The sequence below is a fragment of the Malus domestica genome, chromosome 05 (assembly GCF_042453785.1).
Source record: "Malus domestica chromosome 05, GDT2T_hap1".
Lineage (NCBI taxonomy): Eukaryota > Viridiplantae > Streptophyta > Magnoliopsida > Rosales > Rosaceae > Malus > Malus domestica.
This window is the reverse complement of record NC_091665.1, coordinates 9,086,328-9,101,365: the sequence shown is the minus strand read 5'-3', so window position 1 is coordinate 9,101,365 and position 15,038 is coordinate 9,086,328. Positions and strand designations below refer to the sequence as shown.

Sequence of the window (15,038 nt, the reverse complement as noted above, 5' to 3'; positions counted from 1 at the left end):
ATCCAGGGGCAAAGAAAACCAGTTAAGCGAAAAGGAGGATCAGATGAGAAACGATATCAAACTGAACAATTTGATAACTTCAACCTCAGTTTCAACTAAAAATCTGAAATGTCAAAAGTAGTATACAACTTTGGCGTGTTTAGCAAGGATAGCATTATTGCTAATTCATTGGTGGCCAGTGAGGTAGATGTGTGTTCCTATCTTTTGTTGGTGGAGAAGAGGACCATCTCCCACCCTTGGAGTAAAACCTAACATTTTTAATTCAACGGTTAAGATCGAATATAATCAAATTTAACGATAAAAAAAAAAAGATCTAACGGCCCAAATTTAAATCCAACGGCTAAAATAATTAAAAAAATTATTTAACTCAAAATTCATCCAAAAACTCTATAAATACCTATGTATTTGTTCAAACATCCACACAAAACTCAATTTCTCCTACAATTCTTCCAATTTATCTTTATACCATTTCTTTCCATTTCCAAATTGTTCAACATGGCAAGAGAGTATGTTAGAGGTCGTAATTGGACCTATGTGGTTTATGAATTATCGGTTGTATTAAGTTTATGCGGTTTATGTACTTTATTAAATTTATGTCTTATTAATTATTGTTTATATTAATCTAGATGGCTTCAATAATTATTGCACTTATTATTGCACACTTTAATGTAGAATAGATGCCTTCAATAATTCAACTTCTATTCAATAATTTATCCAACGTACTAGAAAAAATACTTTGCACAAAAAGACACTTAAATTTATTACTAGAAAATAACAACATAGTACACTTAAAATTATCACATAAATGCTTAACCAACATCATCAACGTTCACTTTGTCAGCGTCATACATGCTCAACCAAATCCTTGTGGAGTGTGTCATGACATTGAGGAGCTTGAATTCTATTTAAATGTCTCATATACTCATTCAAGGTGACCCCATCCTGTCGGGTCTCATATGTGGTTGGAGCGAGATATTCAACATCTCTTGCAATAGCTCTCGCATGTGTTGATTGGTCATCATCCACATCTTCGTCTGAATCTTCTTCAATTTCGATATACTCATCTTCCACAATCATGTTGGTATTGTGCCATCTGCATCCTCAATCTCAATCATTGCTTGGTATTGTGTCATCTGCATTGTCATGCTACGCCTTCTTCTATCACCAATTCATGAGATATTGAGGATTTTTAGGAAACAAAAACTCTTCGAAATTTGAAAGATTGATGAATATAGAGGATGATTGAAGGTTGAAAAGTTGCGTGATCAACTAATACTGGACATATGTTTATATAAAGGATGATTGATGAAAGTTGAACGGTTGGTGAACCTTGAAAGTTTGGTGTTGAACGGTTGATGAAAGTTGAAAGTTTGGTGTTGAACGGTTGGTGAATTGAAAATTTGGTGTTGAACAGAAAGTTAGCCCAGGGTTGAAAGATTGGTGAAAGTTGAAGGCTTACTTTGTAGAAAATTTAGTAATTTTTCAATATTTATCAGAATTTAAATATTTTTAGATTAAAATGTTCATAAAATTAATTTACAATAGTCTGCATATTTATTTATTTAAAAAAAATTTAAGAAAAAAATAGTCTAAGTTCAATCTTTAATAATCCCGGGCTAAAATTTTAGGCCAGAATGATTGGAACATAAAAACTGTTTCTGAGCTTAAAGCTAAATTTTTTGAGCTAAAAATTTTAGCATTTAACCCAACGATTGGAGATGATCTTAACTTAAAAGTATATATGAGATGACATAATAGCATACTTTTTAAGTGAGATCGCATGAATATTGCGCGTGAAGATGGAATAGTGTGATGTCATGAAAAAGAATCTGATTTAAAAAACCTCACTTCAGAGGTTGAAAGTTATTGCTGACCCCATGTTGGTCTTCGTTTTGAGTGTATTTCCTGCTCAAAGCTTTCCAAATCATGCTTTTGAATTGTTCCATTGGCGTACAGCGTATTCTTCCAACCTGTAATAGTCTCTGGCAAACGCGTTTTCAGATTTTAGTAAGCTTTTGTTGGAAAAATATGGTCTAATTGCTATATTAAGTCACATGAAAAATCAAGAAATAATTCATGCAATTATATATCAAAGTAATGCATACACATGAGTAATCAATGTTAAATGAACATGATATAATGGATTAGAAAAACCTAGAAAATACGGTCGAGGCAAGTGTTGGATACTTTGTCCTTAAGACAAGTTTACGCCCCACTACGGTATTCATGGTTGATCGGCGTATGTCTCCTAAGATACAACGACCATGTCCTTGCAATAGTAGCACTCCAAATCACAAGGCTCCATGAACCGCGATTGTGTTGAAAACTCTCCCATATGGATTCTAATAGACTCTCTAATATTTAATGCACTATATGTATGTATATGTAAACAATGAAAAGTCATTCAATGATTATAGGGGGCTTCCCTATTTATAGAATGTGAGATACCTCTCTGGAAAGCATGTGACTATTCATGAAGAGTCAAAAGTTGCAAGTCTTCATTTGAGTTGACACATCTTTCTACCAAAAGGCTCCACTTCTAATTTCTATTCAATTAATAAATTTAATATAATAATAATATTATTAAATTTTCCAACAATCTCCCACATGAATAGAAATTGACGCAACACTATGCAAATGATAATGCAGACACTAGAGAGAGAATTCAGTAGGAAAAGTACCGCATCGGGATAGGTGGCTTTTGGCTTTGAACCTTCCGTAGTGAATTACTATCGGATTTACTTGGCTAATCAGTGAACGCGATGTCTTGAACTGCTCAGCCGTTTGTATAAACCAAGACAATAGTAATCACACAATACCCTTCCAGACACCTCGTGGTTGCTCGGTTGTGTTCATTTTGGCCCTGAACAATTCTTGGTTTCTCATGAGTGCTTTTAGAGAACTAAGCCCTTCAAAAAAAAAATTCTCACAGGAACGGCCCCATTCCTCACTCAAGATAGGTGACTTCCCATTAAGAGTATCCTGCATTAATACCCCACTTGTTATTTTCAAGTATAGGAATCATTAAAAGCAAAACTTATCCTAAATACGCTGCAGATAGCACTGTTTCATCATAGGACATGGGTAGGAGATTATCTCCACAGTGCTCCCATTGAATCATCCACAATTCGGTTGTCCCTTTGAACCTAGATCTTGGGATCTCCAGTCAGCTAGGTTGGGTTGCCATTATGGCGATTCTTAAGACGTAGGCTTTTAACCCATTCCCCTCGATGATACAACTTACTCTCTAATCAAACCTTTAAAAATTGGTACCACTAGGTTGACTATTCATTATATGGCCATCACGAACTTTATATCCATGCATGGAAATTATTTCCTTTGAGAGTAGTTGTTTTCCAATGTTAAGTCTTTCAAACATATATTGGGACTTACTAAGATATTTGCCTATGCTTGGGTAAACTCCTCCCACATTTAAGGTATTTATTGAAAAGTCTATAACCTTTCAATACCTTAAAATATCATTGCAAGAGATAATCTTTATCTCTTTCTAGAAGCAAATTACTTTTTCATTCTACTTAAGTTGACATATAATCCAAAGATAACTATGTCACTCCCCCACAATTCACTCACATTGTGGTTGCTTTTTAATGCTATCAATTACTCCTTCATCATACTTAAGAATTAGGAACCAATGAAGATATTTTCTTTTTATCTATTCTTCACTTATAGGCTTTCAAGCCTCACAAGTCCTTTCTATAAGAAGCACTCCTTTCACATTCAACTAGGTATTCAGACCTTTTGTTTCTTGAAATTAAACAAGAACCATAGTTAGAAAATTTATCACAACGTGATACCCCGTTTGGATACTTCACTTCTTAAAATGAGAACCAAACTTGTAATTTCCAAAAGATTCCAGCCACTCTTTTGGTAAAGAACCAAAAGTCACTAAATCAACCGTATATATTAATTACATAACTTGGCCGGAGTGCTTTCTTTTGTCTATCTTCAATTTTTTTTTTTTAGGGTTTTGTCTTACACAGTTTTCACGGTAAGCCTCACCCTAGAGTGCTTAAACCTTTCAAAGCAGACTTTAGCCCCCACAACTGAAGCGTCATCTTCAAGACGAATAACTCAAACAAAATGAGTTCATGCTTTACAATCTAACTAAGGACAACATCACTACTGATTGTCACAACATCACAACTAATTGTCACTAAAAATCAAATTTCATCGTCTTACTGTGACAAACATGGTTCCCATTATATTACTCTTTCGAGAAAAGTACTCATAATTCTCCATAGTACAACACTTGATATACAATGGAGAAATTCAAATATGCAATTATGATATGCCAAACGATAAGAAATGCATTTCTATATACCTTTTTTTTGCAGACATGGATTTTATGAATAGACACATAAATCTGATAAATATATGCATATTACTAGTGCATTTCTTAATTAACCAATAAACATTTGTTTTAAAACAAGAAAGGTTGTGTTCTTAAATCACAATAATTTGTAAAGCAACGAAATCCCGAAGGATCACATCCTCATCGCCACACTATCTTTATACCGGTTCATGAGGAAATGACAACATTCAGTGATTACCCACTGGGTTGGCAGCCAACCTTTCATTGCAATGCAACCGATGTACATAGCACAACCATTCAAACAGCCAAATGTAATAATGAGTTTTGACTACACCAAAAGGCATGTGTCCAGTTCTCTTAGGGTTATAACTTATATACCCTTTCATTTGAATACAACTCATTCCAACGGATCAGGTTTGAGAATGTATTCTATCAATTAGAAATGCAAGTTGTTCGTGTATATTAGGGTTACTTACAACAGGAAAATGGAATCCATATATATAATACGTCAGTTCAAATCCGCAGACCTTTCTCTTCACACCAGATGCCCCTTTAGTTAGAGAAGCTACTACAATTGAAATAATCATTTCAACAAAACACATGTGTAACACAATTTCAAAGAAACAAGTATCAGATCAAAATAGGTCAACGCAATCAAAAGCCATTCTCATGCATGCAACCCTACCAAGAAGCATTAAGCTTCATTTGCACAAGAAAAACCACATATAAATTGATATATAGACGCTAAAAAAAAACCATGTTCAGTTAGATAAACTCATAGCAACGTGAGACAACATACATGCATACAGTAAGCAAAACTCAGAAAACCAAATATACAAAAATGAAACTTATTAGAATCCAAACTGCCACTCAAAATCCCAAACGGCATCATCACGGTGATGGAATGGTTACCCTTTGGAAAAGGGTCAAATGATCCGCTTCCTTATAGTTTGGAAGGGTCATGTTTGTCGGTGGAGGCTCTACAGAGAACCCTTTCATGAAGTTAGATATAGTGAGTTTCTTTTCCAGACAAAAAATCAACCCATCAATTATAGGGATTCATTCCAACACATTCTTATATAATTCACAATATACAAGTAAATGTATGCAATCGTTTCCCAATTGGCATCTCAACCACTTGGAAATCCGTCAATTAATTTGTCAAACACTCGATCGACAATCATTTGAAAGCCGTGAATTCATGAAATCGTATATATATTATATATAAGGTTAGTCGTAAACAAAACACTCCCAAAGCATTACTTACTTTACAAACCGAAACTTAATGCATGGCAAAGAAGTAACCAACTAGGCAAGAATACAAACAAACAGTTTTGCAAGAAACCAAGACTACATACCAGACTATTCTACCACAAAAATTAATCTATTGGACAAAAACATGATAGAATAAATCTGAAAGAAAGATGATGCCATTAGGATCAACTTTTACTTTGTCTCGGAAGCATGTTATTCTCAAAACAAAAATAGCAATCAAACCAGATGAAGAGTTGCAACTTTTGACTCTTCATGAATAGTCACATGCTTTCCAGAGAGGTATCTCACATTCTATAAATAGGGAAGCCCCCTATAATCATTGAATGACTTTTCATTGTTTACATATACATACATATAGTGCATTAAATATTAGAGAGTCTATTAGAATCCATATGGGAGAGTTTTCAACACAATCGCGGTTCATGGAGCCTTGTGATTTGGAGTGCTACTATTGCAAGGACATGGTCGTTGTATCTTGGGAGACATACGCCGATCAACCATGAGTACCGTAGTGGGGCGTAAACTTGTCTTAAGGACAAAGTATCCAACACTTGCCTCGACCGTATTTTCTAGGTTTTTCTAATCCATTATATCATGTTCATTTAACATTGATTACTCATGTGTATGCATTACTTTGATATATAATTGCATGAATTATTTCTTGATTTTTCATGTGACTTAATATAGCAATTAGACCATATTTTTCCAACAGCTTTTCTAGGAACACACTTACAAATTGCAGCGATGAGTACCTGTTGCAGCAATGAATCTAAATTAGTTTTTATAATTGTAGTCAATCTAGCCTAAACCCAAGTTTTATCATTTTCCCCTCGACTTCCCGCACCCGCATCCGCTCCCTTCTCACTAGCACTCGCTTCCAACTCCTTCTGTTTTTTCTTTTTGCACTCAAATATTGGGTCCCCTTTTTTTACTAATTGGTAGAGAAGAGGATCCAAAATCTGTCCTATTTGTGTTTGTTCTTCTCTAATACAATTGTTTCTTATCAACAATAAAATAGATAAATAAAAAAAGAGAAAAGTGTCCATGTTATTGATTAGAGCCTTAGAAAACACCATGATCGACTAGGAAAGCATAGAATCATGCTGCACTCTGTCCACACCATTAATTCCACCGCTTGACTGGCCTTGTTGACTCTGGTGCCGCTCAATTCTAGTATTCCAGTAACTCTATGTATACATTCCTCGCCTTGTTTTTCTTCTATATTTTTGTGTGCATCACCATCGATCATGGCTTCAAACCAAGACCAGCCATGACTGTTAGAAAAAAGTAGAATGATGTCTAGAGAAAAGTAGAGACAAAGGTGCAAAGCAAAAGTGAAAAGAAAAAAAGAAAAGAGAAAGTAAACAAAAGTAGATAATATTAATGGGGTGCATAGTGGGGTGGTGCAGTTCACAACCATGATGATGATGGGCCAACAAGCCAGCTCATTCGAATTCATATCTGACAGCAGTTTCATGTGCATGGTCATAATGCTGCAACAGATAATATTAATGGGATGCATGGTGGGGTGGTGCAGTCCACAACCATGATGATGATGGCAACTGTCAAAACCTTTATTTTTGAATGATGTATTTTTCTTATCTTTCAAAGACATCTTTATAAACCCCATCAGAAGGTAAAAATAAAAAATTAAAAAAAAAAAAAAGGTAAAGCCTAAAATCAATAGGCTGGCATGTTGTGGAGGGCGAAGGCCCATAAGCCCAAAAAAGCACTAACCAGGTGATCAACAGTACGACCAGTACTCCAAAATTATTCGGCAGCCTGCCACTATTACCACCAACCAGGTGATCAAAAGTACGCCAGTACTCCAAAATTATTTCGGCAACCTGCCGCTATTACCACTAACCAGGTGATCAAAAGTACGCCCAGTACTTCAAATCATTCATGAGCATTACTCATATCAATCATATATAAATATTCATGAACATCACTCATGTCAACATTCATGAGCATCACTCATGTCAATCAACAAAAACATTCATGAGCATCACTCATGTCAATCAGCTTCAAAAGCTTCCTTTACAGAGCTCTAGCTTCAAAAGCTTCATTTACAAAAGCTCTAGCTTCAAAAGCTTCATTTACAGAGCTCTAGCTTCAAAAGCTTCATTTGCAGAGCTTCAGCTTCAAAGTTTCACTTGCAAAGCTTCACCTACAAAGCTTCAGTGCAAGGTATACAAATATTGCCTCCGAACAACCGCCATTTCGGCCCATACATGGATTTAATTTGAAGTCTCCAGCCAACAGACTTTATTGACCGAAGACTTGGGGACTATATTATATACCATATATTGGGCCTCAACTGGACTTCATGAAAAATACTTGGGGAACTCTAGCCCATTATTTATGTATTGAGGAGCGAGCCCTTATTCTATAAAAGGGACTCCCTCATTTTCATTAGAAAGCACCCATTATTCATATATTGAGGAGCGAGCCCTTATTCTATAAAAGAGACTCCCTCACCTTCATTAGAGAGCATCACTGCCTACTGAGCAACCGCCTCGCCTCGAGCATCAACTCTAACCCATCATTTATGTATTGAGGAGTGATCCCTTATTCTATAAAAGAGATTCCCTCACCTTCAAATGCCACAAGCCGAGCTAACCAAGGCAACATAAGCCAGAAGCCGAGCAGACTCGCAACATGTGCTACATCTAGTTGAGCCTCATTTCACATTGAGCGCCGCCTCATATCGAGTATTCAGCTCTAGACGACATCTAGTTACTTCGGTCCACACATGGACTGAATTTCAAGTCAGCCAAAAGACTCTTCTGACTGAAGACTTGAGGGACTACTGTTTATACCATACTTAAGGCCTCCGTATTTAGATCTCGTACAAATACTCGGAGGACTTAAATGTAATTATGTAATAAAGCAAGGGGCAAATATATTGTTTGTACCATACTTAACCAATCCCGAAACTACTAAGCACCGATCAACATTATACCGTCAAGGACCCAGAAGAGTTTCCCTCCAACCAGGAGACCAATCACAGCGCGACACGTGTCGACATCAGAAGCCAATCATAGCGCGACACGTGTCAACATCATAAGCCAATCACAACACGACACTTGTCAATGTCAGAATGAAACTAGAAACTCTCTTCTATAAATAGAGATCATTCTCTCACAATATTTCCTAATGTCATTTGTACTAAATCATTCACTTTTACTCATTAAAAGAGAGCTTGAACCTATGTACTTGTGTAAACCCTTCACAATTAATGAAAACTCTTATACTCCGTAGAGGTAGCCAATCTGGGTGAACCACGTACATCTTGTGTTTGCTTCCCTGTCTCTATCCATTTACATACTTATCCACACTAGTGACTGGAGCAATCTAGCGAATGTCACAAACTTAACATTTTCTGTTGTACCAAAGTCCTCACTGATTTTGTGCATCAACATTTGGCGCCGCCTATGGGAATGACACTTATTCCCACTCTCTTCAGCTTTGTTAAGCTGGTTTTCACCATTCGTACACTCTATTTAAACGTCTCATATACTCACTCAAGGTGACCCCATCCTGTCGGGTCTCATATGTGGTTGGAGCGAGATATTCAACATCTCTTGCAATAGCTCTCGCATGTGTTGATTGGTCATCATCCACATCTTCGTCTGAATCTTCTTCAATTTCGATGTACTCATCTTCCACAATCATGTTGGTATTGTGCCATTTGCATCCTCAATCTCAATCATTGCTTGGTATTGTGTCATCTGCATTGTCATGCTACGCATTCTTCTATCACCCATTCATGAGATATTGAGGATTTTTAGGGAACAAAAACTCTTCGAAATTTGAAAGATTGATGAATATAGAGGATGATTGAAGGTTGAAAAGTTGTGTGATCAACTAATACTGGACATATGTTTATATAAGGGATGATTGATGAAAGTTGAACGGTTGGTGAACCTTGAAAGTTTGGTGTTGAACGGAAAGTTAGCCCAGGGTTGAAAGATTGGTGAAAGTTGAAGGCTTACTTTGTAGAAAATTTAGTAATTTTTCAATATTTATCGGAATTTAAATATTTTTAGATTAAAATGTTAATAAAATTAATTTACGATAGTCTACATATTTATTTATTAAAAAAAAATTAAGAAAAAAAATAGCCTAAGTTCAATCTTTAATAATCCCGGGTTAAAATTTTAGGCCAGAAGGATTGGAACAGAAAAACTGTTTCTGAGTTTAAAGCTAAATTTTTTGAGCTAAAAATTTTGGCATTTAGCCCAACGATTGAAGATGATCTTAACTTAAAAATATATATGAGATGACAGAATAGCATACTTTTTAAGTGAGATCGCATGAATATTGCGCGTGAAGATGGAATAGTGTGATGTCATGAAAAAGAATCTGATTTAAAAAACCTCACTTCAGAGGTTGAAAGTTATTGCTGACCCTATGTTGGTCTTCGTTTTGAGTGTATTTCCTGCTCAAAGCTTTCCAAATCATGCTTTTGAATTGTTCCATTGGCGTACAACGTATTCTTCCAACCTGTAATAGTCTCTGGCAAACGCGTTTTCAGATTTTAGTAAGCTTTTCTAGGAACACACTTACAAATTGCAGCGATGAGTACCTGTTGCAGCAATGAATCTAAATTAGTTTTTATAATTGTAGTCAATCTAGCCTAAACCCAAGTTTTATCATTTTCCCCTCGACTTCCCCCACCCGCATCCGCTCCCTTCTCACTAGCACTCGCTTCCAACTCTTTCTGTTTTTTCTTTTTGCACTCAAATATTGGGTCCCCTTTTTTTACTAATTGGTAGAGAAGAGGATCCAAAATCTGTCCTATTTGTGTTTGTTCTTCTCTAATACAATTGTTTCTTATCAACAATAAAATAGATAAATAAAAAAAGAGAAAAGTGTCCATGTTATTGATTAGAGCCTCAGAAAACACCATGATCGACTAGGAAAGCATAGAATCATGCTGCACTCTGTCCACACCATTAATTCCACCGCTTGACTGGCCTTGTTGACTCTCCTGAAATGCTTGCAAACACACCTTGGGCAGATAAAGTGGTAAGCCAGCCCTCTGGTGCCGCTCAATTCTAGTATTCCAGTAACTCTATGTATACATTCCTCGCCTTGTTTTTCTTCTATATTTTTGTGTGCATCACCATCGATCATGGCTTCAAACCAAGACCAGCCATGACTGTTAGAAAAAAGTAGAATGATGTCTAGAGAAAAGTAGAGACAAAGGTGCAAAGCAAAAGTGAAAAGAAAAAAAGAAAAGAGAAAGTAAACAAAAGTAGATAATATTAATGGGGTGCATAGTGGGGTGGTGCAGTTCACAACCATGATGATGATGGGCCAACAAGCCAGCTCATTCGAATTCAAATTTGACAGCAGTTTCATGTGCATGGTCATAATGCTGCAACAGATAATATTAATGGGATGCATGGTGGGGTGGTGCAGTCCACAACCATGATGATGATGGCAACTGTCAAAACCTTTATTTTTGAATGATGTATTTTTCTTATCTTTCAGAGACATCTTTATAAACCCCATCAGAGGGTAAAAAAAAAAAGGTAAAGCCTAAAATCAATAGGCTGGCATGTTGTGGAGGGCGAAGGCCCATAAGCCCAAAAAAGAACTAACCAGGTGATCAACAGTACGACCAGTACTCCAAAATTATTCGGCAGCCTGCCGCTATTACCACCAACCAGGTGATCAAAAGTACGCCCAGTACTCCAAAATTATTTCGGCAACCTGCCGCTATTACCACTAACCAGGTGATCAAAAGTACGCCCAGTACTTCAAATCATTCATGAGCATTACTCATATCAATCGTATATAAATATTCATTGAAATCAGAAGAGACAAAAATCCACATCCTAATATCGAAGTGTTGAATAACCACCTTATCATTGTATGCTAATTGAGCAAGAGTGGTCTTACCAATTCCTCCAATACCGATGATGGGAATACACGATGCATACGTATATCCATCCTGGTAAACAGTTTGAGAAGACATCAACAGTTGGACTAACGTCTCTTTGTCATCATCTCTTCCATATATCCTCAAGTCGATGAAAGAGCTAGTCTCCCTTTTGTCCGATTGTCGATCTGACCTTGGCTGAGTAGGCTCTCTAATCTTCAACTTAGAAGATCCTTCAGCTACAGTTACTTCTAGCTTCTGGAGTATGTTCCTGACTTTATCAGTAAGAAATGTATAGCTTTCTACTGTCTGCTTACCAAAGTCTTGGTCAATCATGGCAGTTTGTTTAACAGTAAAGACGTCGAGAAGATCCTCAGCATCACAAACTGCATTCTTGAGATCCACCAGCCAGAGTCTGACAGTTTTGTTGGTGAATTGTTGCACTTCTGCATCTTCAAGAGTAGCTTGAGCCCGCACCAGTGCATGCTGCAGGCTTTGGAAGATGTCAAAATTGAAACCCAGGATATCAGCAAGCCCTTGTAGGACTGGGGATGCCAGTCTGTCGAAAAGAACCTGCAGAGCCGGGGACAAAATGATGCCTACAGCGGCATCCATATCTAGGGGCAAGGAAAACCAGTTAAGCCAAAACGAGGATCAGATGAGAAATGATATCAAACTGAACAATTTGATAACTTCAACCTCAAGTTTCAACTAAAAATCTCAAAAGTCAAAACTAGTATACAACTTTGGCGTGTTTAGCAAGGATAGCATTATTGCTAATTCATTGGTGGCCAGTGAGGTAGTTGTGTGTTCCTATCTTTTGTTGGTCAAGAAGAGGACCATCTCCCATCCTTGGAAGAATGTGAGACACATGATAGAGATTGGAAGAATTGTAAATGGGAAGAAATGGTTTTGAAAGAATTGTAGGAGAAAAATGAGTTTTGTGTGGATGTTTGAACAAATACATAGGTACTTACAGAAGATCATAAAAGAGTCGTTGGGCTCAGTTACCCATCAGACATCAGGGCAGATAGTCCCACTTGGGTGGGCCATATTCTCTGGGCTCTACCAAGTTTTTTGGGGTAAATCTTGGGGGGTGGGGGGGGGGGGAATTTGAGTTTGTTTTTAGGTTCTAACATTTAATCCAATTTTAGAAAAAGGGTTGGAGAGAAATGGAGGGGGAATAGAAGGGAAAATTTAGAACTTACTTCAAGGGTTATTGTTGGTTTTAATACAATTGTTTCTTTCTCAACAATAAAATAGATAAATAAAAAAGAAAAAAGTGTCCTTGTAATTTTATTGTTTCTTTGCAATACAAATTTGTTTCTTCTAAAAAATAAAAAAAATTCCTACCAAGGTGGAAGGATAAGAATTGGAAGTTGACATCCTTTTCTTACTTCAACGTACATTGAATCTAGTTTGTTACTATTTACCCACTCCAATCCAATATCACCCACCAAATTAACGAGCCCGTAGTGAGTAACCAAAATTTTCAAATCACACGTTGATGCACGATTGAAAATTGCATGAAAAATCATGCAACTTCATTCTTTTCATAAAATAAATATAACAGAATTAGGTTGTTAACTTAAAAATATATATGAGATGATAGAATAACATACTTTTTAAGTGAGATCGCATGAATATTGCGAGTTAAGATGGAATAGTGTGATGTCATGAAAAAGAATATGATTTAAAAAAACCTCACTTTAGAGGTTGAAAGTGTTGTTGCTGACCCCATGTTGGTCTTCGTTTTGGAATGTATTTCCTGCTCAAAGCTTTCCAAATCATGCTTTTGAATTGTTCCATTGGCGTACAGCGTATTCTTCCAACCTGTAATAGTCTCTGGCAAACGCGTTTTCAGATTTTAGTAAGCTTTTCTAGAAACACACTTACAAATTGCAGCGATGAGTATTGTAGTCAATCTAGCCTACACCAAAGTTTTATCATTTTCCCCTCGACTTCCCCCACCCACATCCTCACTAGCACTCGGTTCCAACTATTGTTTTTTGTCTTTTTGCACTCACATATCGGGTCCCCTTTTTTTTACTAATTGGTAGAGAAGAGGATCCAAAATCTGTCCTATTTGTGTTTATTCTTCTTTAATACAATTGTTTCTTATCAACAATAAAATAGATAAAAAAAAAAGAGAAAAGTGTCCATGTTATTGATTAGAGCCTTAGAAAACACCATGATCGACTAGGAAAGCAAAGAAGAATATTGACGCAGGAAAAATCAAAGAGTCTATGGGGACGATGGGGCTAGATACTTGGGAATAACTCAACAGGAGCAACAAAATTACTCGCATCGCTAATCATAGAGTTGCTCAACACGACCAAGCCAAATGCTTGTTCAAGAAGGAGAAAATCACTCTCTTCTTAGATTACTTTTTTTTTAATTCACTAATTGGCTACTTAATCTTACATATGGAGCCCTTTAAATAGAGAGATTACAATACATTGATAAGATAAATATTTAAACTAAAGCTTATAGTTTCTAGACATCTAATTAAAACATGGCTTTGAAAGATGAAAAGCCATTAACAACATGTTTAATACATAGACCATATTAGTTGTCTTGGACTGCATCATACTCCTCTCCTCGGAAAGAACTCGTCCTCGAGTTCGAATCGTTCTTTTTTCCTCGATCTTTTGGATGACCTTTCAAATCTATCTCAGCAGCCATACCAAAAGGGAATCCAGGGTTGTTAAAGATATTAAACCCACAAAACATACTCCACTTCAAATGGGATCCTTCATTAATCACTCCATCCAAATACTTGGCAGCATCATAAACATCACAATCATGGTAGCTTTGAGGTGAATAACAAAGTGAAAATTGGTTACCTCGAAGCTTCCGAGAAGACTATTGTCTTCCCACATAAATTGTAAACTCGTCATCATCTACGTACTCATCATAAATTGGTGGAGAGTTCCAATCAACCAATCTAATCTTTTCAACTATTTGATATTTGTTTGTACCGTACTTGACCAATTCTGAAACTACTGAGCACTGGTCAACGTTATACCGTCAAGAACCCAGAAGAGTTTCCCTCCAACCAGGAGGCCAATCACAGCATGACATGTGTCGACATGAAAAGCCAATCATAGCGCGACACGTGTCAACATCAGAAGCCAATCACAACACGACACGTGTCAATGTCAAAACAAAGCTAGAATCTCTCTTCTATAAAAGGAGATCATTCTCCCACAATATTTCCTAATGTCATTTGTACTAAATCATTCACTTGTACTCACTAAAGGAGAGCTTGAACCTATGTACTTGTGTAAACCCTTCACAATTAATGAGAACTCCTCTACTCCGTGGATGTAGCCAATCTGGGTGAACCACGTACATCTTGTGTTTGCTTCCCTGTCTCTATCCATTTACATACTTATCCACACTAGTGACTGGAGCAATCTAGTGAAGGTCACAAACTTAACATTTTCTGTTGTACCAAAGTCCCCACTGATTTTGTGCATCAACATTTGGCGTCATCTGTGGGAACGACACTTATTCCCACTCTCTTCAGCTTTG

General features: G+C 36.6%; 1 protein-coding gene across 2 annotated transcripts; it reads right to left on the bottom strand.

Annotated features, from left to right (window-relative positions):
* Positions 1-10,470: 10,470 nt before the first annotated feature.
* On the bottom strand, positions 10,471-12,468 carry LOC103436575 (disease resistance protein RGA2-like). 2 transcript variants are annotated; one of them, XM_008375017.4, is made up of 2 exons: positions 11,522-12,468; positions 10,471-10,775 (listed from the first exon to the last, which is right to left on the bottom strand). In XM_008375017.4, the coding sequence occupies exons 1-2, from the start codon at positions 12,114-12,116 to the stop codon at positions 10,747-10,749; spliced, it is 624 nt and encodes a 207-aa protein (XP_008373239.1). In that variant the 5' UTR covers positions 12,117-12,468; the 3' UTR covers positions 10,471-10,746. The 2 variants fall into 2 exon arrangements, with proteins under 2 accessions (XP_008373239.1, XP_008373237.1); XM_008375015.4 differs by having other exon boundaries at positions 10,471-10,752; positions 11,522-12,456.
* Between the last annotated feature and the right edge of the window lie 2,570 nt (positions 12,469-15,038).

What these genes read in the sequence shown, in the direction of transcription:
- LOC103436575 (XM_008375015.4), bottom strand. Translation starts at nt 12,116, where the DNA reads ATGGATGCCGCTGTAGGCATCATTTTGTCCCCGGCTCTGCAGGTTCTT. An exon ending in CATCGGTATTGGAGGAATTG is followed by an intron (nt 10,753 to 11,521) that starts GTAAGACCACTC and finishes CTTGGTTTGAAG; the next exon opens with CCATGATCGATGGTGATGCA.